At 38.4% G+C, this 26,536-nt stretch overlaps 1 protein-coding gene across 6 annotated transcripts in view; it reads right to left on the bottom strand.

Annotated features, from left to right (window-relative positions):
• Window positions 1-241: 241 nt before the first annotated feature.
• LOC146661029 (uncharacterized) overlaps window positions 242-26,536 on the bottom strand; it is an 80,506-nt gene continuing 54,211 nt past the window's right edge. The window contains exons 1-6 of one of the 6 annotated variants that reach the window (XM_085419677.1): window positions 17,083-17,189; window positions 4,378-4,505; window positions 3,757-3,834; window positions 3,438-3,498; window positions 1,067-1,205; window positions 246-613 (exon numbers count right to left, since the gene is read on the bottom strand). In XM_085419677.1, coding sequence (XP_085275803.1) covers window positions 541-613; window positions 1,067-1,205; window positions 3,438-3,498; window positions 3,757-3,834; window positions 4,378-4,419 — 393 coding nt within the window. In that variant the 5' untranslated portion in view covers window positions 4,420-4,505; window positions 17,083-17,189 and the 3' untranslated portion in view covers window positions 246-540. Of the gene's footprint in view, window positions 614-1,066; window positions 1,206-3,437; window positions 3,499-3,756; window positions 3,866-4,377; window positions 4,506-17,082; window positions 17,190-26,536 lie in introns of those variants that run through there. The other 5 variants (XR_014913468.1, XM_085419675.1, XR_014913469.1 and 2 more) reach the window with 5 other exon arrangements.

The following is a 26,536-nucleotide window of genomic DNA, read 5'->3' as shown; positions in this document are numbered from 1 at the left end:
CAGCAGCTCCACTCACCTGCTGTTCAAACCTTTATTCGTTAGGGGCAGCCAATCAGAAGAATGTTGGTAGAGGTAGAGGATATGATAAGGGATCATTTCATACAGACGATGAGTTGAGGGGATGGCAGGAATAATAAGGATTATTTTAAATCATGTATCATACAAAGCTACTCAAATGGAAGAGTCCAAGAATAAGGAGCACTGATGCATCTCTTACTGTGGATTATTTAGACACAAACACACAAAAACACATCAATCATGTATTTTGTAACTGTAACTCATTTTATTTCTAAAAAGGGAACTCATCATTAACAAACTTATTTGCTTAACTTCCTTGAACACAACGTTACCAAATCAGTTTGTATCATCGCTGCTTACTGATGGGATACTGCCATGTTGTAGCAGCACATCATGCGTTAAAGATGATGAGATGGCAGATTGTTGTGCAACTCCGCCACTTCCCACTGTTGTCAATGTCTGAGAGGATGGATTTGTGAGTTAGTGTTTTCGAAGGTCTTAGTGAGAGCGGGACTGTTGTCCTTATCTGATCTGCATTTTAGCGTGGAGGAAGCAATCCACTGTCAGCAGCTGCTTGTGTAAACCAGGGGTGAAGCTGAGGAAAAGAGGAAGTGTCAGCTTGTGTGCAGAACAGGCTTAAGAGCATTTTCAATTCACACTGAAAGGTTTCTGCAAAGTTCACCTCCTGATGGCTGAGTTTGCCGCCAAGAGGCCAAATTTCTCTCCCGTGTAATGTTTTCACAGTAAGATAATGCATGCACACAAAAAAGAAGTTTTTCAGTACATAAATATGTTGCTGATTCCCAATGTGGTCTAAATGCTTTTGACTCTAAATAACCATAATACACATTTTATCTTTCTTTATTTGACGATTGTGAATCGAATATATTTGGGTTTTTGGAAAATGTACACTAACCACTAAACTTACAGCAACCTGTGGATAGAGACTCAAATAATGAGGTCATAACAGAGATAGGGTGAGGAGCTTGGTCATTTGAAAGGACTTTCAGATCAAAAAGACTCAGTTAAAGTGGTAAAGGCATCTCACTAGGCATCTTGCTGCCTCCTAGGTGATGTTTTCCAGTTAGTATCTTGGTGCCCCCCCGAAAAGCTGGAGGAAATGGCTGGGGAGTGGGAGGTCTGGGCATCTTTGCTTAGATCTGCCTCAAGGACCCGGATCCAGATACCTGGCAAAAAAGATGGATGGATCATCATATTGGAATTTAAAGGACTTACTGATTAATTGAGATAATAAATTAGATGTTAAAGAATATTAAAAACAACAATAGGTTCAAAGTCAAGATAAACAAAATACCTACTTATGTGGTGGTTTATTTATAATACAGTTAAAGTAAAACCAACATGTCTGATCCTGAGCAGACTTGTTGGCCGCTAAAGAGAGTTTTGTGTATTTAACAAACCCTTTTTATTCATTGTTTCACTTTATTACAAGTCATGAATTTACCAATCATGGTTTCTGGAAAGTACCTAAAATTACAGTTTACTGTAAATTTGTGTCTTTACCTTAATTGACTGTCTAAACAAGGTTAAAAAAAAAGAGTCACAAAACAAAAGATTACACTTTTAACTCTTCAGTAGCGCAGATCAAAACTTCACAGACTGAGCCTATATTCGTTCAACTTTAGCCCTGTTTAGAGATCCTTTAGGTGGCATTTGCTCCACAAATAGTTAAATGTTCTCTCTGATCCTCTGTAAATGTGGTCTAAAAGAGCGCAGTAAGCACTTACAGGTCTGTGCATGAGTCCAGAGCTGTGTGAGAAAGTGCTCTTTGTACTGCTGCTGCTGCCGAGTGCCAGCTACTCATCACATGTCACTGGTTAGAAGACTGAGAGAGCAGCTATTAAAAGGTTTTGTGCATATTCAGAGATTTCTAATGTTATTCAACTTGTAATTAAAGAGAAAAGGGATTTCTTCAGTGCGTGTATTTGTTTTAGACAGTTTGTATCGCCTTCATTCCTTTGGATTTTTTTATTAATAATGTGCAGTAGCTGAGCAATTTGCCAAGAAGATCTACAAAAAAGCAAAATAACAAAATACACGCAATTATTCCAAATTTTACTTAATAAGGCAGAAAACATTCCAGGAGTTTAATGAGGGTGACAATACATCCAACAAAACCAACATGAATTAATTTTATTAACATTTTCTCCAGATTTCTGCATGTTTGATATTATGCTTGATGTATTTAGTGCCTCATTAGTTTGTTATTCAGTAATTTTGTAAGTTTAGCTCGTCTAAACTAAGATATGCAATCAAAAAATTGAATAAATTATATCGCCATTATTCAACAGCCACTGTAGCAGTAATTTAAGTCTGGATTTGCCTTTGTGACACAAGCAGGGTCATGTCATCATGGGGGATGAGGAGGAGGAGAAGGAGGGTGTGAAGGCCAGCCTCCTCCCTCCTCCTCCCCTCGTTAGTTAGGAATTTGTTTACCCTCCGTCTCAAGCCGTGACCTGTAATGGACCACGAAGCCCTCTGGTCAACACTGGATTACCCAAGAGCCTCTCCTGAGGGCGAGGAACACACATGCACATGTGCACAAGCTACATACTGGGCGATAGGCCGTCTAAGCCCTACTGATAACAACCGTTACTAATGGCAATTAGCCCATTAGATCCTTGTTAATGCTCAATGACTTAAAGATAGTTTGGGTGAATGAATCTGGGAGTATTTGGTCAATGTGGCCTATCTCGTTTTACCTCTGTGTCCTTTTTAGAAGATATAAATCCCTGTTCAAACAGAAGGTGATGGTGATTTCCTCACAGTTTACCAGGAGTGATGTGGTTTGAGGAAGTTGGTCGATGAGTGCTTTAACATTTATGGCATGCAAAACTTTCAGAAATGAATATCGGAGAAGAAAGTGCCTCTATATCTGAGTTAGGAAATGAAATGAATCAGCAGAAATGACAGAATTCTGCATCAGATTGGGATTTGAGCTAATTGTAACTTAAATCAAAGGTCAGTAAATAAATCACTTTAATTAATATAAGGGAGCCTGCCATAGCTTGCTATAATGGCAAGTTTTTATAGTAGTTTACATTTCCATTTTTAACAACTACCATTTATCCATCAGAATACACAGACCACAGTGCTGAACACCAGGAGCCAGACTACCTGAGTATCTAAGTAAGTACCTAAAGCTTAAGTGGTGATCTTTAAATTTTGTTGGTGTGTTCAGTGTCTGTCCACCTCGAGCTCCATTAGAGGACTTTGTGTTAATCCGACAGGGATTCTGCAGCACCCCCCCACCAGCCCCAGGCCTCATACGTAGGAGATAGGATGGCCGGGGATGGTATGAAGGCTTGGAGGGAAGCCCAAACACTGCTAAAATAACTCACTAGCCTTTTCCCCCCCTCCCCGCATCCTTTCTGTGAGCAAAGACAACACACACATACCTGTTTGATGAATAGGAGTTTCTGCCTGGTCTGCACTGAAAACACCTTGGAGTGACTCATTCTATACACACAGACAAAGAAGAAGAAGAAGAAGAGGTAGAAGAAAGCACGTAAATGTAAAAATGGGGAGTTTTTGTGTTCCCTGCATCAAAAACATTTGCTTACTCTTTAATACAAGGCCAGAGTTGTATTGAACAATGTTAGGGAGTTTTTTCCCCTTGAAGGATGTAAAAGGATAATGCCTTTGTGAATATTTTGCCCCCCTATTGCCCCCCTTTCAATCAGTGTCAGTGCTCTTCCCTGACAGCAAAATACATACCAGTCGGCAACCATCTGTCAACCACTGGGAGGGAATAATGCGTGTTTGCCAACCAGTTTTTGAACTGTTGCTGCCAGTCTGTGGGTAAAAGTGGTCACAAAGAGGTGTCCTAGTTTGCATGGAAGACAGAAAATGTTCATCTTCAAAGGAAAAACCGTGCTTTTCTGCTGCAGCCAACACGTTTCAAAAGGCACAACTTTTACTTTGATGTTAATGTGCTCCATTCCCGGTCTCAGAATTTGAACTCAATGCCATCGATGACTTTGCACCTAATTGGTTGTATTGTCAAATAGCATAATTCAAACACCACTCAATGGTTTAATTTTTGCCAGTGCAGTAATTTGCAAAAATATTGATCTGTAAAGTAGATATTTTAAGAAAAACTGCTGAAAAATGGCAGAACAATTGCAATACTCTGTAGTAATTACTGACATACCGCTTTGATTAGAAGTAGTAGGAGTATTTATTAGTATTTATATCTGTTATGTTGCATGTTGGGAACATTTTCTGCATCATAAACAAGGAGTACACAACAGTACGAAAGTGTCTTGTCTGTGGATGGTGACCTGTGCAGAGACAAGTGCAGAGGTAGAGGAGGGGTGGGGTGAGTGGGTAAGCTACCTTGTGACGGACAGGAACGGATGAATTATGGGACTTTTGCATCAAGCCTGGTGGTACGGTTGCACAAAGTAAACTTCTTGGAAGGGAGTTTCCCTTTAAAATGCGTTCATTGGAAAAACAAGCTGGGTCTGAAACAAAGAGTAAACAAATGTAGATGAATAGGTGGACGACATGTTCTGTTTGGTGGGGCGAGGAGTGGTGAGTGAAAAGCAAAAAAGAAAAATGCTGTTTGACATCTTTTAATTTAGAGAAAGTTCACTGTCATTTCGTGCCAAGTGAAAATATCTACTGATGCACTCTTTATAATATGCCTTAGTCCAAAACAAAGCATATAGCAGTTGAAAGGAGACGTCTACAAGAAGATTTAGTGACAAATATGAAAATTCAGGGAAGAGAAGTTAAAACTGGGCAAATGACACGAATGCCTGTACAGTAAAGGCAAAAACAACTGAATAAACTCTTGCACAGTGGCCTTGATATTCAACCATTTACAACACTTAAAGTCATGATCAGCTTTTACCTGAAATGAGACCGATGCTCAAGTGGGGAAAAATCTTTTTTGAACAAAGCCTACAGTATCTGTAAGAAGTCATGGGTGCTGCAATGTTTATCAAAGGACTCGGCTGTTGTCAAAAAGACAGATAGTCACCCTTTGTCAACATTATTTTACGTAATGACCCTCATTATTTATTTGGTGACTACAGTTGGACTGACCTAATGTAGGCTGCAAGCACGTTTCTCAAAGCTCTGACAACGGCATTCTCTCTAATGACGCATCCAGCGTTTCACCAGGACCATGCACTGCATGAGAATCCAAGTGTGAAACACACTAAAGCAACAACGGCTAAGCAAAAGCTTTACGTGACACTTTGAAGTGCATTTCATCAGGAGATTACCGACAGGAGGAGGAGGAGGGAAAAGAAGATTGCTCTGAATTTACTTCATGGTTTTCTGGCACACTGTACACATGGAAAAAAGCACTGAAATCTAAATTAATGAAAGGAATTTGCCATTTCAGACGGTTTCGCCCTGTCACTAGTCTTGTCATGGTAACTGATGCCGTGAGCAAACACACTCCCAACAAGCACGACATTAAAACTTAGATTCCTTCAGTTGTTAATGTTTTACACAGCTAAGGCTCATAAAGCAATAGCAATAGCTCAAATGCCAAAGTATATGTATGTGTACGTTGGTTTGAGTCCGTGCCGTATTATCTGCGTGCACGTCTGATTTCGGGTCAGATGTGACGCGCTGCGCTGCAGTGCTTCATCACTGCACTGTGCAGCAGAGATGTTCGTCTGACCAGAAAACTCTGGTCTGAAGTGCGGAGCACGCTTTGATGTGAGCCTAATATGGCTTGTAAAAAGGGGGATCCTGCACTTTGAAGTGTTGCCTGACGCTGTCCAGACACAACTGCCTAAGTGTATGTGTGTATGTATGTGCAGAACTTGGGCTGTAGTAGGTCTGTGAATGTCATCCCAGACTTATAAAAAAGTGATGTAAACATTGGGAGAGAGGCCTAGATAGGAGAGAGGTCATGAAGGAGACTGCTGTCATAGACCAGGTTATTACGTTCTGCAGAGCATCCACTAATTCTTTTATTTAATTTTTGTATATAATTGAACCGTTAGTGAATTACGAGCTGTTTTTTTCCACCACAATTTAGGACAGATTTAAAGAAAAAAACTGCAAATGAAAAGCAGATTATGTACTTAATTGCTTTGCGCAAATTTTAGAAGTTGCTTCAGCAAGTTGGAGAGCTGCTGGAGGCAACTCTCAAATCAGCTACCATAAATCACTGCAAGAAGAAGAGGAAGAAATCAAGAAGGCTGCAATATTAAACAATTAAACAGCAGTAAAACATTAAACATCAGCCACTTCTTAACATACCTGAGGAGTACATAATTGATGCTTTATTTAGTGCAAGTTTGTTTTTGTAGCACTTATTGCAGCATCACAATTTTCATATATTTTAGTCCAAATATTGAGAAAGAACAAGATGAAAATGGAGAATGCAGCAGCTGGATGAAATATACATTTCGACTTTGCACTGGTTTCTACGAGCACTATTAACTATTATTCTTGTTTTGTTCATCATTTTATGCTTTAAACTTAGCGTTTTCGCCCATGTAGAGATTAATTTTCTATTTTCAAATTGTTTGGTTTAAGTTTTCTCCCTCTGGACATCACTCAGTATTTCCAGATTGCATTAGAGTTAACTGGGTGATTGAGAAATTATCGCCACAACCCTAAAGCTAAGATAGTTGTGATAAGTTGTGATAAATAGATCATATTATAATATATGTGCCATCTTGTTGGCAAAGTGATTTTTAAAGCATCAATCAAAATACCAATAACACTCAATCACTCTGATTGGGTATGGGGGCTATTGAGGGAAGTGGGAGAAAAGATGGAGAAACAAAAACACAATAAACAAAGAGTTTGTCTTTTAATTTGCACGTTCCTAAAATCACAATTTGATTTTTTTTATCGCACATAATCCAAATGCTATGTTGCATTTATGTATCTTTCCAAAAAGCAAACAGGCTTCATATCACAAAAACAGAAATCTATGTAATATTTTGTACACGTGTAAACATTAAACTTAAAAAATGTGTGACTGTCTTAATATATGATGGTTTGCAAAGACTTTATCTGACCAAACAAAGGTATTTTCTTTTACTATTTTATGGACCGAAAGGATCCTTTCACTATGTAATAAGCTCAAACAAAGATAAAGAGCTGTAACGACAGACATAAAAACCCCAAAGACCTTCAGATAACACATTAAAAAGGGAGTTACTCAGCCTTGGCTCTTCACAGCCAAGTTATAGCACATATTAAAAGAGCTGTGACTTTGAATGTGTCCGGTATATCGACCAGTGTTAGTTGACAGCAATTATTAGAAGTAGAGAAAACACCTTTAGTTTGCAAAAAGTGCTAAAAATTCACTATGAAAAGAAAATGTGAAGACTAAGAACATTAACATTAACTTTTAGTCAGATTCTTGCAGGCAGGACCTGGGAGTTGGTATGTTTGGCAGGGTGTGGTGTATAGGAGCTGGGGGCTGGAGAGTATAGATCACAGTGCTAGTGAGGAGGAGGTCAGGGCCAGTGCAACTAACTCTTCTACTGATTGTTATGAAGGGCCATGTGTCAGCATCCATCTGACCACTTTATAACTCTTGCCTGTTCCCTGCGCCTCTCCGGCAAAAGGTCCTAATGCATTCTCTTTGACCTTGCTGGTGTAAATCAAATATCTGGCCTCAGATCTTGTCGAGCTGCATGGTGCTGTATATGTGTGTGTGTGTGCGCGCAGGGGTGTGTGTATAAGGGAAGTTATGTGGGCCTGAGTGACTGAAAGAGATTTAAGAAAAGAAGGAAAGGAGAATACAGTTTTGTTACTGCTGCTCTCGAATGAGCTAACCAATCTAAAAATAGCAGATACCAGCAGCAGGAGCTATGCCAGAGGTAAACACGCATTCGGTCACATATATTTCCCATGTTAAAAATAAAAAGATAAGCCTTTGATAAGATGAAAATCCTATGATGAGGTCTGAAATGGAAAGAACTCGGTGCGGTTTGGGTGATAGTAATGGTTTGGATTAAAATAAGCACTTAGCAAGAGTTAGCAAGATTAATGCAATGATCTGTGCTAAAGGAAGTAATGCTGACAATCGGTTTAAAATAGGTATATAAAAAAAACAAAAAAACAGCCCGCTGCATTAAAGTGCAAAATCGCGTTGGCCACTCCACTGACCTCCATATTCCTGCACAGGCTTTTTGGCTCTGGAGCTATGTCACCAAACTTCCTGCTTTGCTCCACATATCATTTATATATAGTCTTTTAAGAGTGCTGTCTTTTGGAAAATTGTTGATTGATTTGGCCTCATGCAACCACTTAATGGTGCTTACCAACAGAAGATACCCATTGTTCATCATACCAGTGAGGTCTTTTTAATAGGAGGTCTCCATGTTCGGTGAGGAAAAGCTTGCATATGTGTTTTTTCAAATTATTCACTGGGAAAACTTCTAAAGATAAATAAAGCATGCTGGAGTGGGCGTTTCTATTGTGCTCATTTACACAGGCAGAAGTAAATAAAACTTAGCTCTGACCTGTGATGGCCAGAGATGGCTAGTGATCAGAGTTTGGCTCTGATCACTAGCCAATGTGTCAATGTAGGAGATGAGATACACACTGAATATTCAGATACACTGACACTATTTTATTAAATAAAAATGCATTGTGTACTCTTTATTTATATTAAAAAGGATACATCTGGTGGTTAGCACAATCACATCACAGCAAAAAAGCCCTGGGTTCAAATCCAACTGGCCAGATGGGACAATTCTGTTTGGAATCTGCTTGTTTTCTTCATTCTGCTACGACAAGGTCATAATTTGGCATAAGCAACATGAAAGCATGGATTCATCCAGCCTTGTATCAACAGTTCAGGCTGCTGCAGTGGTGTAATGATTTGGGTAATACTAACTCAGCATCATTTAAACTCCAAAGCCTACCTGACTGTTGCTCCTGCCCATGTCCATCCCTTTATTCCATCTTCTGTTAGCTCCTTCCAGCAGGATAACACAGGATGCCACAAAACTCAGATAGTATCAAACTGATTTCTTGAACACGACAGTGAGTTCACGGTATTCAAATGGCCTCCGCAGTCACCAGATCTCGTTCAATACAGCACCTTTGGAATGTGGCTGAACAGGAGACTGACATCATCAATGTGCATCCAAAACACCTGCAGCAACTGTGTGATGCCATCGTCTCAATATGGATGAAAGTCTCTGATGAATGTTTCCAGCACCTTGTTGAATCTGTGCTATCTGTGATTAATTACTGCACTTCTGAAGGCAAAGGGGTTAAAAAAAAGTCAGCAAAAATGGATGGTTTTTACCAACAAAATAGCAGACAGTCACAGGTCAGTGACAGAAACTAGCCAAGTTCCTGTCAAACTTGGCTAGTTTCTGTCCAAAGCTGACATCAGCTGGATGGACTTTTAATGTGGCGAGACATTAAATTTCCTGTGACACGGTTTCACTTTTTAATCAATCAACACCAAACACTTTGAGAAATGTACCATGCAACCACATCAATGTCTGCAGCTCGGAGAAAATGGACTTTAACCGTTAGTCCAAGCAAAAAAGAACTGACATTTAGCCATGAAACCACAGATGGTTTTATCCTCAGATTAATATTTTTTAAGAAAAAGTACTAAGAGTATAAAAGTTTCAAAAAAAAAAGAAGAAGAAAGAAATGAGATCCCTTTAACAATGACTCTATCTTGCTGCCTTTGTATTTTTTTTAAACTAGTACTTTGGCATTAACATACAATAAAAACACACTGTCTAAATCTAGAGTCAAATGTCTTGGTGCACTACTGGCCTGTGAGTTTGGGTGTGTCTTAAAATAACTCAAAGTAGATTTATACACTCCTGGACAAACATGTCATGCACGCAAAGCCCTGAAATACATCACATACAGGATTTACTCCAAAAACAAGAAGGTAGCAGCGGATCCATCACAACAATGATGTGAAATAGGATAAACATATCAATAATAATAATAACAACGGCAACCTTTCTTTTGTGGATAGTTTCCATGTCATTATGTCTACGATTGCCAGAAACTCTGCTCTCAGCATTCCCAGCATTCCCATGTAGCTCTTGACCCCTGACAGCCTTAAATTATTAACATTCCCATATGGGCTTAAACCCCCTGATCGCCGCTTGCAGCTACACTTTTCATGTGTTTTTCATATTACCGCAAGAATTGACACAGAAGATAAATATCTTATTCTTAATCAGGGCCTGTGTGTGTTTGCATTTTAGGCCTCTGACTTCCTGTTTATCTGTCTTGAAAGTCTCACAATCATGTACTAAATTTTACTTTTTGGAAAACTGCAGTCAGAAAACTCTTCATCTATCATGCCAAAGCCCTTGCAGTGTTCTCAGTGAGCACCTGAGGCCAATGGGGGGCAGTAGTTTGCCTCTTTCCACTGTAAAAACAGTGACTCAACTTTCTGCTGCTGTCTTTGTATCCAGGACCACTGACAGCACACAGGGGCCAACTGCACAATGGGTTATGAATGAGCTCCCATTTATCACAATTAATCAGTGGGCCAAACCCATTAACTGTCAGCCGGACGACGAGTTTGTCTTTGTAAGAATGACAGACTGCTTGACTGTTCAAATGCTTGAGACAGCCCCAGTCAGTCGAGGAAAAGGGGGTTTGAAACAGAGCTGGGATCTGTTTGTTTATGGGGTTTTTTGGAAAAAGTCACTCTTCTTTGTAGTTTCTTCAAAGAACCTTTAAAGATGTGTATTTTTTAAAAATTCTGAACAAAACCTGCTTTGTGATTTGATTAATCTGAAAACTACCCCTGCTTCATTTCAGAGCTCAAAAAAGCTTTTTAAAGTATATTTTGAGACACATATAGTCATTTTTCATGTACCGGTCCTTTTTACTCTAATGCTCCACTGCATTTTAGAAGAAAATATAGATTTTTTTTTAGCATTTTTCCAGATTTCAGTTATGAGTTTATTTTTTAAAAAAAAAACAGGATAAAATGTGAAACAAAGTAGCCACTTAATGTAACAGGATATTAATTTGTGGCAATAAGCTCAATTTAAATACACAAAAACAACAAAAGGGCTAGAGTTAGAGTAAATCATGTAGAATGAGTTTTGATGTGAGTTTCATTTATTAAAGTCTATTAAGAGTTGCTAAAATAAAACTACCTGTGCTGAATTTTTGTAACTTTTTCCTTGAGTTTTATATATTTTGAGTTCTATATGATATATGTTTAGATTTACAGCACATGAGCATCATTACATTCAGTAAAGTTTTGCCTAAGAATTTTTAGTATGGCGTGACCGTTATCCCAGACACTCTATGAAAAAGGTGGGGTGAGGACATTACCATATCATTTTGCATGATTTTTGATTAAAAGTAGCATGGATTAAACACGCGAGCCAGTGTAGCACGTGCTCGGTCAATAGCCCGTTGGTAACGTCTTAAAAGAGGAAGTCGAATGATAAGTATTTTAATCAAGTTTGAAAGAACGTCTGTAACATGTCTGAGTGGCCGAACTCTCAAAGTCTTCCTCAAACAAAACTAAATCTATCTTCTTTTCTGTTTTTTTCTCCCCTCTTTTCTCCTCACTATTCTCCCTCCATAACAAACACCACATAATGATTTTGGGTATCTGGTAGATCAAGCAGGGTTATGCCAGCAGCTGTGTGGTGGTTGCTGGGTTGCCAAACCAAACAGAGGGGGGCTCTCAAAGTCACCTCTGCCCAAACATACACCTAATCCTTCCAGCACCGGCCAGATCACAACTCTCAAAATGCACAAGACAGTTTAAAAATAGAGAAGGAGGACAAAGGTCAAATCTACAGAGGGATTTAAGGCCTTATCATTATCACGGAACAGCAGAACCGAGCTGCAGCCCTGAGAAAGTGCCTCTGTGTCTACCAGAGCTGGAGGCAGGACAGGAGGCCTGTGCATGACTAACAGCAGGCAGCAGGAGGAGAGACAAAGTAAACGTCCATACTGACCCAAGGCTTTTTTTCTTTCTTTTTTTTAAAACCAAGGTTAAAAATCCAACCTGTAATTTTGGGTAATATAATTACAAGTATCTTTACTTCTACTTTGTGTATTTTATAGAGTCAACACTAAAGGCCTACGGCTGCACCTTTAACCTCAAAAGAAGATCCTCAACAGCTCTAAATGTCACATTTTTATGTTTGGCCTATCACATCGCATATACAGCATAGGAACTTCAAGCTCACATGCAGACCTCAAATAAAATAATCATGAAAAGTCTGATAAACATACGTGCCTAAAGGTAGCTGTCTATCTACTCTAAAATAAAAAACTGTCAGAAAGCCTTCCTACTTGAGTGTACATTTAGAGGAAAAGCGTGAGGGCCTGCTTTTAACTCCAGGAAAATCCTTGGACAACATGAATGATAAAAATCAGGTTTTTCCTTACTGATCAAATGGAAAAATGCTGAATCTTAGTAACAAGGAAGCAGATGGCGGTCACGCAGTTGTGTCCTTGTGTGTGAACTTCATGTTATCAGCAATTGTCAGTATGAAGATCACTTCAGGTCTGATGAAAAGCATTTGCACAGGCCATTGAGGAGTGGAGAGAGAACTCCCAGCAACCATATCAAATACAAGCAGTCAGGGTGGCTCGAGCACTGGCTCTGGGCTCAGGGAAGGGCTGCAGAGCTGCTGATGGATACACGATGGAAGAACACTAAATGAGCTTTATTGGTTTGTTACGTTTGTGTTTTTAGGAGAATCAGTTCTGTTTTAATATTCATATTAATTTGGGGAAAAAGATTATACAAGAAATTCTCTGCATGTATTTTATATATGTAGTTTCAGTACTTTACACTTCAGTAAGTGCATTGTATTTGGAGTACATTCAAATGATGGAGAAAAAAAAAGTAGTAAAATACACATTATAAAGTGAAAAGCAACTGAGCTAAGGTTACCTTGCTGCAAACTGAGAGAAAAAACATTTTCTGCATCAATCAGAACCTTTTACCTCTTGATGACAGTGAAATCCCACATAGCCCCATTATGGTGAAGCTGCAGCACAACTTTACTCCAACCAGTTGAGGAATTTGATTAAAATTGTCTGGTTTTGTAACTAGTTGGCGAAAGTGACCACAGTGATATTAAATCAAAACCTATTGACATGTACTCATTTTTTTTTAATGAAATCTCCAAATCTTTGGCACACCAGTCATAATTCTGCAAGGCTTTAGCCACACCATGAGCAGTTAGCAGCTGGTTTATTATCACCTTGTTGTAGCTTAGCGTGTATACATACACTGTATACAAAGTTATTACAGACATGAAAGCACTTAAGCCCACTGAAGGAAAAAGGGTGTTCAGAGGCTTGATAAAAAAAAAAATCTCAGTTATTTCAAGGGGAGTTGAGGGCTTTATTGTTAGCTTTTGGCCACAAAGCTGGAGTCAGAGATGCTTTAAAAGTAAAACTCCAAAGCTGACCTTTAGGCTTCAATCAAAAACAGACCTTTGGTTAAAAATGAAGGAGGAAAGAAGGAGGGGAGAAGAATTTACCGCCCTTTAAGACAAAAAAGAAGCAGAAGAAGAAAGAGACTTGGCTCTGTGTGAGAAAGACATCATGAGGTTTGTTCAGAAACAAAAAGAAGTGAGCTGAGCTGATGGAGATTTAAACCTGCAGCAGAAACCTCAGCACTAATAACTGATCATTTTACTGCATTGTTTAAAAAGAGAGAGAAAAAGAACGAAAAAAGAAAAGCGTTCATGTCAGCAGTCTAATTACACTTATTTTAACTTCCTGCTCAGCTTTTGAACTAAAACGCCAAACACGTTTAATTTGACATGGCACTAATAAACAGACCACTGGTTAACCCATGCATGCAGTCTACCCACAGATGCTGTTAACTTTTCCATGACAGCCTTTATTGGGAGCCACCACTAAAAGCTGAAAATTATTTTGTGCAAGAAACGGCGATTAGCGACGATCCGTGTGCGTCTTCATTCATTTTAATATCGCGACAAGTGAATTTTCCCTCTTTGAAATAAAAAGCCACGAGCAACACCAAACGACTAAAAATCTTATGAGCTAATTTGCTCGGAATAAAAATCGGTTTTCCACGGATAATTCAAACAGGCAGACAGGCAGAGAAATCCGACGTTAATTGAACCTCGTTGACATTTCACTCCGCTTGTTAATATTCATTAAAACACGAGCAAAAACCTTTAATCAAAAGGAAACGTCGACAAGAGACGCTTTTTATTGAACCAGAGAAGACATCGGGGGTTAAAAATACAATTAGGATGACGTTTAGACAAAGTGGAGGAATTTAAGGGGATTAAAGCCAAAATAAGAGTTTTTCTTTTATTAATGAATAAAACAAACAAACTGTGACACACGTTGGCAGATTCAGGCTCAACTAAACGTGATTCATCATAGAAATATAAAAAGGGACATTTACTGTTTCATTTTGTCAGTTACGGTTGAAATATTTCTCAAAAGTCCCTTACCAAATCCAACTGTAACTGTAAGTAAGTAAACAAATCGTTTTTAATAACGGTTCCTTATACCATATTTCTAATCTAAGGAAAAATATCTAAAGGAATTTTAAAAAACTAAACATCAAAAAAAATATACACAGCGTAAAATTTATCTGGCCTTAAAAAGTGCCTGCGTGGTTTATTTATTTTATTTTATAAAATATGTGGGCATTCGTGTATTTATATTTCTTCCTGAAAATAAGGAACTAATGCTTCTTACTTCATACACACTCTTAGAAAAGTATAGGCTACTTAAACCTTGTCACTTTAAATGTCCACCTCCCCCGGAAACACAAAAGGACGGGAAGATAAGCAAAATAAACATTGCTTGCATCTCTAATCGTATTCTAAAATATTACAAATGAAGCTCCTTATTTACCAGGAGCAGAAAAATACCCCACTTAACGAAAATAATACTGGGAGAACATAATCCCGCACTTCAGTGTTTCTGACCCCAAAAAAGGCAGAAAAGAAGTCCCAGAGTGCACCGCGGAGGATATAAAGCGTCACAAGATGAAACCGTTTCGTTGTTTTGGTTCTCACAAAAAGAAGAGGAGAGAGATTATGATCCGAAAACATGAGGCCAGAAGAGCAAGGAAGATAAAAAGAGTGCAAATATCAGAAGTGATCATCTAACAGAAGCCAGAGGAGGCAGCAAATGTCACCTGATCTGATGGACACGGATCGATTTCCAGGCTTTAAACCTCAGTCTCCAGCTGAGGACGCATTATAGACATGAATCATCCCTTGGTGTATGCGTGCGCGCGCGCGCGCGTGTCATCGAATATTTGTCTTCCTGAAGGGAATTCAAGTATCTCAACTCATGGTCTTAATGCTTGAAATTATTCTTAGGTCACTGCGCTTTAAAGTCTGAAATATGTACGTGGATGCCCGCTCTTTTAATTAGACCCAATATATCTGCTGAGGTATCTATAATTTCAGAACAAATCATGTTGTCTCTTTTTTTTGTAGCCTGTCTGATCTCGAGAACTTTCAAAAACACTTTTAAACGTGCATTTATTTATTTATTTATTGAGCTAAATCAAATTAAATACATGAATGATTTGCAATTTAGGCCGTTTTTATTAGAAATGCATCAAATGCCAAAATGTAACATCATTTTTAGTGTTTATAACACCAATGTATATTTTAGTGTAACATCACTGCATCATGCAGTGACATTTATGTAGTCTTTTCTTTAATTTTTTATTATTTTAAATCTATTTTCATATACTTATATAAAAAGTGAATTAAAAAAATGTGAAAGCTGCTCTGAACTGACCCGAAGTGCAACTCTACTTGTGCTGCAAGTACAATCTTTTATTGTTCAGGCTTTCATAAAAATGCAGACAGCAAGAAATGGCTGTAAATCCCTTTGCTTCAGCAGTGAAAATTACTAGGAAACATGAATTTAAAGGAGATAATGCTAAAAAACAGAACAAAGAAAACCTTTTAAAAACCAAACAGCACGCTTTACAGAGCAAAGGGGTGAAACAAAAACAACAAACAAATAAAAAGAAGAATTTCAATGATGTAATAAGGACTTTAAATTTATACTGAAGTCTCCCACTATATGTTAGAGCACAGTCTTACCTCCAAACAGGCAGACAGAGTGCTTTATAATAGAGTCCTTACTGTCTTATAAACCCTGCCAGGCTGTTCGCTGGGCCAGCAGAGCCATAAGCCCCTCACACACACACACACACACACACACACACACACACACACACACACACACACACACACACACACACACACACACACACACACACACACACACAAAGCTCTGCCTGCCTTCTATAGGAGGCTTGTGCAGCAGATGTGGGGTCAGCGCTGCAGGGCCTTACATAAGGCCTCGACTGAGCCGAGCTGATCTTTTATAGCACTAAAGCCTCAACCTGGATCCTTTAATATTGTTTAATTAGTTTTCAATTAAAGCAATAATTACAAATGAATTCAGTTCAACCAAATAGTCCTAATAAGATTCATTAAAAAAAACCTTAAAGATTAGCAGATGTGGTTGTGGAGATAGGAAAAGACAATAGACGTGCAAAAAACTTTGCATGTAGAGCGGAAACGTCATCCGAAGCGTGTTTGCGCATTTTAACTTGATTACCTTTTTTATGTGAGCATATAAAAATTGAATCCTTCACAGCTTTGGAATACCAGGACCGAAAACCTCATGTTTCACTTATGTCAGTACTGGTCCGAACCCTTTTAAGGCCATTATGCAGGTTTTTGTGTGTTTTTCTGTTGTTTTTGTTTTATTTTTGTATTGAATTTGCTGAGCCAGGAAGACATTAAAAATGACTATAACATCTTGAAATGTGTTTTTAAATATGTAAACTGCCCCAAACCAATTAATCAAAAAAAATAAATAAATACAGGACCCAGCAAAAATGTACACGTTGATTAGGTTTTTTTCTCTGACCCCATGGTTGCTAACGAGCCACTGAGTTTACTCATCTTGCCTTTTTGTTGTTTTATGGTCTAAAGTAAAGGATTAGCATTAGTTAGAAAAGTAACCATGGCAGCATAATTACAAGCAAGTGTTGAATTGTATTGTTTATCCAAAAGTGCACCAGTTTCCAAAACATATTGCCATTCCTACCTGACTCTTAGTGGCGAGGCAAAGCCTTCAGTGTGTCTGGCTCAGGCGGCGGGGCATTTGAGATCACAGCTGCTGCAGAGCCGGGGGGAAGGCACCCAGCTAATGCAGCCAATTAAAGCCTAATCCAGTGATGAAGCATTGTCTCAGGAAGATAACTGAGCTGCTAAGTGGCACTGCTAATGACAAGGAAGAGGTGAAGATCACTGCTGGATAATGCTGAACACCCTGTCTTTGTGGAACACAATCAAATGAAAACAGTGTGATAGCGAGAAAACAGAGGTAGAGGTCTGGAGAACACAGCTGGATGTAACTAACAGGAAGCATGAAATCTGACAAATTTGCCAAAATGTGCCTTTTGGCAGCGTACTCAACGACAAACCTAGAAACTGCTTTGTCCTAATAAGACTAAATCTTATTTTGACACAGGATACTTCACCGTGTCATAGCTGATTTTTTTAGGCTGAAATCCTTTCAGTCAGAGTTTTGGCTGCCTTAGTTAGGAGTAGGATACAGGTAAACTGGTTTACTTTCCCAGGCATGACTTGTTTAATTACTAAATAAAAAGTAACATATGTAATTAATTGTTTTTGTATATAACACAAGCAAGCTTGTATTATGTGCAAAACCATTACTCGATATCCAAAAAAACTCTAAAAGGAGGCCGTGCACACGTGCAATTATGCAGCTAGGAGAGCTGAAGCATGCTCCACTTTTAGTGTAATCTTGCTTCTTTTGTGAGGTAGCTACACAACATTTTCTGCACTCCAGCTGCACTCCAGGAAATTAATTGCTCCTGAACCAGTAACACAATTTACAAGAGCGCACAAACACACATGAAGGATCTGAACCATCACGCACAACTTTTTGAAAACTCAGCTACAAAAAAGTACTGCAGAGAAAAGCATACACACTGACCTCCTCCAAAACATCAACACACCACACAGCCCGTACTACTGTGTTAATTCAGCAGGCTTCCTCAGGCTTAAGCCAACATTGTCGTGCAGATTAAAACGTTATGGTGTTTAGATGCAAAAACAAGATTAGCGGCAACTTCATCCACACCTTCTTGCTGGTGCAGAACACACAAGCAGCGTCAGAGAGCTCCATTTAGACAGTGAGGCTGCCGCAACCAAATATTTGACTGTAATTTTAAGGTAACAGCATGAATGTAGGGCAGAAGCTGTGGTGTGGTAACATGAGCTACTAGCCAACATTAAATGGAAAAAAATACCTTTAAGTTAGATTTAAAATGACTAAATATTGTGTGATGTTTTCATGAATTAGATAAACTGCTACCAATTAAACGTTTGTTGACTGCATGAATGCAGCATAATGGAGAAAAGAGTCCAGTATTTTATTTCTTTGTCCTTACGCTGAGGCTGAATTCTTTATTCTTGGTTAAACTAAACCTGCTACAGCGCAAAGAACAAAACACTCTGGATAAACATATCTAAGTAGCTCGTTACGCATTATTCATAATTACAACTTTACCTTAACTTAGTTCATTTAGAAAAAGACGTCCAAGCCTCTGAAAAACATGCATTTCAATCTACAAAGGCAGCTGGGTAACTTAGATGTTGAGAGTACAAAACATTTTAAAATAATATTTCAGCCATACCTTCTAAAATATGAAACAATCCTGCGCAGATTAACTGCATTGCTACTGTAATTGCAGTAAATCACAAATTTTTGCACAAATATGAAACATACATCTGAAGTTTTCTGCTCTCCTCTCTCCGTGTCTGTTTTCTTTTATTTCTGGGGGGTTTTCACATTTCATTTGTCTGCACACAGAGAATATCCATGTACAGTTTATCTGATGATGTTATGCTTGAGTAGGTAGTGTTGTGCATGGTTTTTATAGTTGCCAGGAAGCTCATATGCTACATACAAAAGTTCATATGTTCCTTTAACATTTAAGTAAACTTATCACGTTTACTTAACTTTCAACCCAACTTAATAAAATCTAATAAAGTATATTGCCAATTAACTGCATAAAGAGTGAGATCTGGAAAAACTGATGTTTGATGTGATTTAGATTCTTGATCTTATCCCTTTGTTAACTGTTTCAGGTTGTTGTGTCCTTCCCGCTGTTTCCTACCCGAGGGGGTTAATCCTGCTTGAAATACATCTACTGTGTCAACTTTCTCTCTGTGTGTTGTTGGCAATCTGTTTAAGAACTAATATTTTAACCTGCAGAGAGAAACACCCCACCCCGCTCATAAAAATGAGTGGATTCTCCCTTTAAACATGTAACACAAGCTCAGTAATCAGCCCTCCAAGTGCTTACAGGCGTAGCACTGTACAATCAACTGAAATTTGTAGGAACGGAAAGCCCTGGCAGGGCCCAAGCACCTGAGATCATGTCTGTTTTATTGGGGGATAAATGTTGCCATTGACATTGTGGAGGGGGGAAAACTGAGCGTGGTCGCACAACTCTAATTGGCTGTATTAACATCATCATTGCTGAATGCCCGCTCCTCCTACTCTGGCTCCAATTCCTGAGATTTCATTGGTTAAATCAGCATTCCAGTGCAATTTACAAGCTACCTCAGGGATATTTTTTTCCCTCTCCCTCCTTTACTAGTTTTTTTTCTTCTCTCTGCCAGGGCCTAACAAGCGTCATTGTGTGCATGCATGCATGCATGTCTTTGTGTCCTGTGTTAGCTCTAACTGTTTGCTAAATACAAAGAGGCTTTAAAGCAGTGGAAGATTTGAGTGCAACCAAGCCCACTGCGCAAAGTGTCGTTGGAGTGACGTCTTTATAAGTCATTTTTGGACGTACAGTTTTGGTCCACTGAAGGGGTTGTTTTGCAACGTCAGGCGACGTCTTATTTTCGATGTCTATTATACTTCTAGTGTTGATGTCCATAGGACCTCCGTGTACGGGCTATTTATAGTCCAAATGTGGTTGTTGTGGACATCTTTTCAAGGTTAAACTTTTTATACTGCTTCCACATGTATAGGCTCTGAAGTCCCCGGTTTCCAGAGGGTGGAGATGATGTTTTCTGTGCAGAAACAGTTTAGTTTGAAGGAATCTCAAAGGTGGCGTGAGCTCTCGACTTCAAACAAAAGTGAGCAGCTGCACAGGGGATTTGGAGCAGAAATGTCCTGAGCTTCGCACAGGCAGTTTGCAAAATGTGCACATCAACAAAGACTGTCGAGCAGATAGTCCAGTTCTTACATAGTCACTTGCACAAACTTCTCACACTTTCCTGCTACCAATCACAAACACACTCACTTCCTCTTACACAGCTCTTCACAATAAAACAGGAGACCAACCTCACTAAAACAAAAATATATTGCAAATGTTATGTTAAACTTATTAAACACATTGTACTCCTTTTAACACGAATTCCCTTTTTTTCTACATACTTTAACCATTATTATTTGACATTTAACATGGATTTCAATGTTTTTAATATTTCATAAAATCTTAATAAATGTCAGTTTTAATCTGATTACTATGGAACGCCAGGACTGCCATAATGAATTAATTAAATATACCATTAAATAATTAATTAAATGTGGCAATAATTAATTAAAATTGGAATTAATTAATTAAATAAATAGTTATGACACATGTAATTAATTAATTATTGACATATTTAATTAATTATTTATGTATTTCACATTTTAATTAATTATTGACACATTTCATTAATTATTGACACATTTAATTAATTATTTAATGATATATTTATTTATTTCATTTTGGCAGTCCTGACGCCTGGCTCTCATCATGAAATAATTTTATCTGTCAGCCTCACCCATCAAACTCAGGGGGCGGGGTTAACGCTGATCGAGTCAAAACCATTGCTTTGGCCTGGTGGCCATTGTTTCTAGCACACAACAACCGGCATGTGGAAGCTAACAGAACTGAGCTTTGAAAAACCCTGTTTGTGTGTTACCAAATACCGTTTTAATATTTTTTTTAGCCGAGAATGTAGTGGTTTAATCTTCATGTGTCTGGTCGGTTTGTCAAGATACAGCCTCTTTGCAAAAGTGTTTCGATGATTTCGGAGATGTCTGCCCAGTCTCACGGCAAAGCGTGGGATAGACCCGCTCGCCTCGCAAGCAATCCCACCGACAAAGCGCAGGCCCCGGTACACAGCTGTAGTAACCCCCGCTGACTTCTTTTACTGAGGTTATATTTATCGATGTTTTATTTCCTGATGTTCTTATGTGTCCTACGTGTTTCAGTCGCCAATTCTGAATTATAACTAACATTAAAAACATGTTTAAGGAGGAGAGAGAGCAAATAAATCTGTTTAACATCTGATCTTTGGGTTTTTGTTCAGTAATCAGCGTGACCTGTGTATAAACACATAAAAGAGATAACGTTGGTGTTTCCGTCATGTAGTAACTGCTGGCTTTAACTGTACAAAGGTTGTTCGACACTATGAAACACATACAGACTTCATGATGTTCGGCTAATATTTTTATTGTGAATATTAATCATGCTGACCTCGCTCTGTATACCACGCAGCGAGGTCAGCATATCCACGATATCCTCAGCTCCATGAGTTAACACAAAGTTTCCCAGCTGACTATCTAACTGCCAACTATTCCAGAGACGTGAAAATATACAGCATAAAGAAAAGTGTAAGAGACTCAGCAGCAGATTAGAATAACAGTTATACATTTAATAAATCACCAAATGAATCCAAGAAACGAGCAAACCTGTTCCGACAATTTGAATTTGTATTCCCTCAGCTGCAGACTCGCTGCTGTTTAAATGTTTGAAAAGGAAGATTAGATATAAAAAACGTCAAACATAGACTCAGTCTGCCTTCACATTTGATATGAGGCCAGCACGTATAGTGGCCTCAGCAGGCTATTACTGAAATACACGTGCTATATCATAAACTATGATATAAACAGGGAGGTCCTATTAACATGTTTAGTTTTAAAGGACACCTTCCTGCCTTTAGTCTCATTCATGAGCAGTATTAGTTTTCTTCTAACATCCAGAAGTCTGCACAATGTGTTTCATAGTTTGTAACAAGCCTTTGACAGGTAAACATAACATGACCGAAAAAGCAAAAAAAAAGAAAAAAAAAAAGAGAGAGAGTGTTGACATAAGAAGAGAAAATTCTCTCAATTATGGAGACAGACAAATGGTTCATTTATGTTTGATGTGTGTTTATTCCTCCCTAAATATCGTCGGTGAAGTTCGCCATGCATGTCAGATTTTCCTGCGCATTTTTATACCTCTGCCAACAGACAGAAAAAAAATCGCATTCTAACAGACAGCTGGTGCTTAGAATACAGTTGAATAACTATTAAAAAACAGATGATATTTAGATGATAGTTCAGTCTAACACATGTGCCAGTGAACCATTAAACGTCTGTGAAACTATGCAGTTATGAAACGTAACTTTAACCTCAGCCAAACCGATTTGCTCAGTTGTAAATAAAACAGCGAAGTAAACGTGACCCGACAGACAGAACCTGAGTGAATGAAGTCCAGCGTTTAACCACTGAGAGCTAAAACTCAGCTGAGGTTTCAAAGCTGTGTGCCGGTGATTGGACATCAGCCGCTGATGAAGCTGTTCGCCTATAAAGTGCTCTGTAAGGAAACGAGCTCCAGCAGCTCTGCGCTCGGGGAAAACACTATATTTACTTATCTTGTGCAGAAAAATGCGCTGACATTGCGTTATATCGAGCACCGGCTGCCCAGTTAAACTGTGACTATCACCAGGTAACTAGGCGTGTTTCTTGAATTAGCAGCAGGTGTTAAACAGCTGACAGATGAGGAGGAGGATGCATGCAGGTAAACTGAGGGTCTGTTGAGCTGATCGCTGGTTTCGTGAGAAAAATGTCAGCTCGTTCTTTATGTTACAGAAGCACAGAGACACAAGACCAGGCGGAAAGAGACGATCGTTCGGTGAAAATGAGAATCTGCGAATGCAACATGTGGAACACGGAGAGTGGAATATGTAAACAAACCGGTTAACGTAACCCCCTCGGTGCACTCTGCATGCTAACTGTTAGCAGAGCTAGTGAAATCTCTGAAAACATCTGAGCACTTTTGCAAACATGTTCTATGTTGACAACCTGACCAGACATACGTCGCGACATTCGCGGCTAAAACACTGTTAAAAGTGTAGCTGGTGACAGAAAAACGGGGTATTTTAAAACTACACCACCACCATTGCTGCTTGTGATTTGATCTGCATTCTGGGATAACTGGCTGCCCCAAGTCTACACAAGCAATCGATTTTCTAGGATCGACCTGTTTTGACTTACTTTGCACGGCAACCAATCAAATGTTAGAGAAGCTGCATGGGCAGCGTTAACCCCGCCCCCTGAGTTTGATGGGTGAGGCTGACAGATAAAATTATTTCATGACGAGAGCCAGGCGCCATGACTGCCAAAATGAAATAAATAAATATATCATTAAATAATTAATTAAATGTGTCAATAATTAATTAAATGTGTCAATAATTAATTAAAATGTGAAATACATAAATAATTAATTAAATGTGTCAATAATTAATTAATTACATGTGTCAATAATTAATTAAAATGTGAAATACATAAATAATTAATTAAATGTGTCAATAATTAATTAATTACATGTGTCATAACTATTTATTTAATTAATTAATTCCAATTTTAATTAATTATTGCCACATTTAATTAATTATTTAATGGTGTATTTAATTAATTCATTATGGCAGTCCTGGCGTTCCATAGATTACACACACATAAGTCTAATAATTAAAATAAACCAGTTAAAGAAAAACAGGAAAATTTAAAATAGCCAACAAAACAAAAAACCCCACATGTACTGAATAAATCAACAGGCTAACACATAATAAATCATGTTTGTTTATAAATGATCCATATTTATATCTATCATATTGATTACAACAATGTTGTCATTTGTAAATAAAATAAAAAAATTGTTAATCATGTAAACTCCCTGCATCATAGACGTCCACATGACATCCAAAGTTTAAATATTGAACATCATATTTATGTCCAGGTTGGGTCATAGTTGGACGTCCAAATTGTGGACCTAGATTGGACGCCGTACAGATGGACTGACAGGCCCAATATAGACACGAGTTCTAAATCTATCCGACGTCCAATGTTTAGTGAGAGGGCTGGAAAAGTAGCACTTGTGATCAGATTTTTAAAAAAGAAAAAAAGAAGCAAACTAATGAATATAAAGCAACAGAACAGCCTTTTTCAGATATGAACTGAATGTAGTTTAGCATGATGAAGTGAGGAAGCAGACGTTTATCACAGCTCTATGAATAAGAGTCTTCATAGTTTTGAAAAGTGAGCATTTTCCAAATTAAGAATTTATATTAACATAATATTAAGATTTAAAACAAATGAAAGAAAAGAAAAAAACAGAAAACCAAATTATTTGTGGCAAATGTGGGGGAGAAAAATGTCAATAAATTATTGTTCCTTTGTCAATATTGAGCAAACTAGATACAATTACAATTTGTTATACAGCACTATGATATTTGTGATTATCAAAATATTATGTTTACATAGCACAGTGCTACCAAAAGGATTCATCACAGTTGTTACGCTCTGCGTTGCTGTTATCCATAGACACATTTCAGGCTACAGGGTAAGCCACAGCTGCAGCACAGAATTACCACAGTATTATAAATCAATAGTATACAATTAACAGGGATTTGTACAAATAATCAAAAAATAAATTAGCTAACAGAAGAAAGGTTTTTTTCAGATCTTAGAGGTTTGTTATTTGTCACATTTTTCCCCATACAATCTGTGGTTATTTGTTGTTCTGTGGTTGCGGATGATCCCATTGAAAGGCTAATCTTGGAGATGCTGGCACCTTGTGGCACTTTATAATGGATGTGTAATGACAGCCGGTTGGTAAGTAGAGCAACGTGTCTGCCATTTTAGCATATTCAAAGTTTTGCGTAGTGATCTCCTTATGGTAAAGTCCAGCACAGATGAAAACCTAAGCGGGTTAGCAGGCAAACAGGTACAAAAGCGGAACAACCCATCAACAGACTAAAACAGACAGAAACCGTCCACCCAGCTCCCAGTGAATGCTGACAGTTCACAAATGTGCAGACACACCTCGTTAGATCTCCGCTGGTGTTCATTTGCGCAACTCTCCACCTACGCAATGAGTAGGATTATGGGAATTCGATTGAGTGCGTAGCCCTGCTGTATGTGCAGGCTGAGTATGGACTGGGTGATGAGCAGAAATCTAACAAACAATGGGTCTATTCATGGGCATTTTTTGTAACTGATTATTATGCAGCCTACTGGATATTAGCTCATCCCCAACACCGACCACTAATTTATTAACACCAGGCTGCCTTCTGTATTCTCAGCAGCAGGCTCCAAAGAGATAAAAGGTCCCACATGAGTATTCAACGTTTCTGCTTGTTCTATATATTTTTCTTCCTAAACCTAACCCAGTCGCAGTAGACAGCATAAAATAGAAGGGCATGTGTCTGCGGAGCAATGCAAAGCTCTTTAGTAATAAAGTATTTCCAACATGTTACTAACGCAATACCATTGCAGTAGCATGCTGGAGCCTTTGCCTCCATTCGTCTCTCACTAACTAACACCTACTCTCTCACATAGTAACATGAAAGATCAAGAAGCTTTGTGGGTCCTCTGTTTCATCCAAACCATCTCTAATCCCTGCGCAGGGATTGATCTCGTAAGGGGTGGGGGAGAGATCTTGTGGGTGATGGCTTCCCTCAGGTGCACTGAGGGAGCAAAGGCCTAATTGGGACCTTTAAAGCTAGTCAGTCCAGAATGACAGCTATTCTTTGGAAATCTGTCATAACATATTTAAGTTTAATTTGGGTCCAATTATGTGAGTTTCATCTTGGAATTATTTTATCAACATTATTTAATATTTCATAAAATTGCTAGTCTTCGCGTAATCCTGACGACAGGCAGACAGATAAATGGCACCGAAAACATTCAACCGCCTCCGCTCTCGTCTTAGAGGTTGGATTGCAAAAGGACAGTTTTACAGCACACACCAGAACAAATCTTATATTCTAATATTCCAGATGTCAAATCCTGTTTTCCATACTTCATCTTGAATTCAGGAATTGATCTGATTGAAGTGGAATCAGATCATTCTGGATCAGCTTGCATGTATATAGTGCATGTATAGGTTTTGTATAAAAAACAGTTACATCCTAAGCAGCTATCTACATGAGATATAGAAATGATAAAATGGACAGTGAGACATCTGTTGACGTGTCTAAGGGGGTGTTAGTTTTTTCAAGGCAGCTGCACAAAGTGAAAGCTTATTTTGTGTGGGTTCTGTGTCTTAATTGAGAACTGGCAAAATAAAGATGTTTTTGTCAGTGCTAAAGTAAACACAGTTGGGTGATAAACATTGATGTTTGATCCAGAATCAAAATCTCTGGTTTTGGCAGTGTGACTAGAAACTGTAAACCAAAAAAAGAAAAAGGAAGTGAAG

The sequence above is a fragment of the Rhamphochromis longiceps genome, linkage group LG10 (assembly GCF_057381845.1).
Source record: "Rhamphochromis longiceps isolate RC_006_pf linkage group LG10, R_longiceps_female_GT1.1, whole genome shotgun sequence".
NCBI classification, from domain to species: Eukaryota; Metazoa; Chordata; class Actinopteri; order Cichliformes; family Cichlidae; genus Rhamphochromis; species Rhamphochromis longiceps.
The sequence above is the reverse complement of the archived record's forward strand: the minus strand, read 5'-3'. Positions and strand labels throughout refer to the sequence as shown.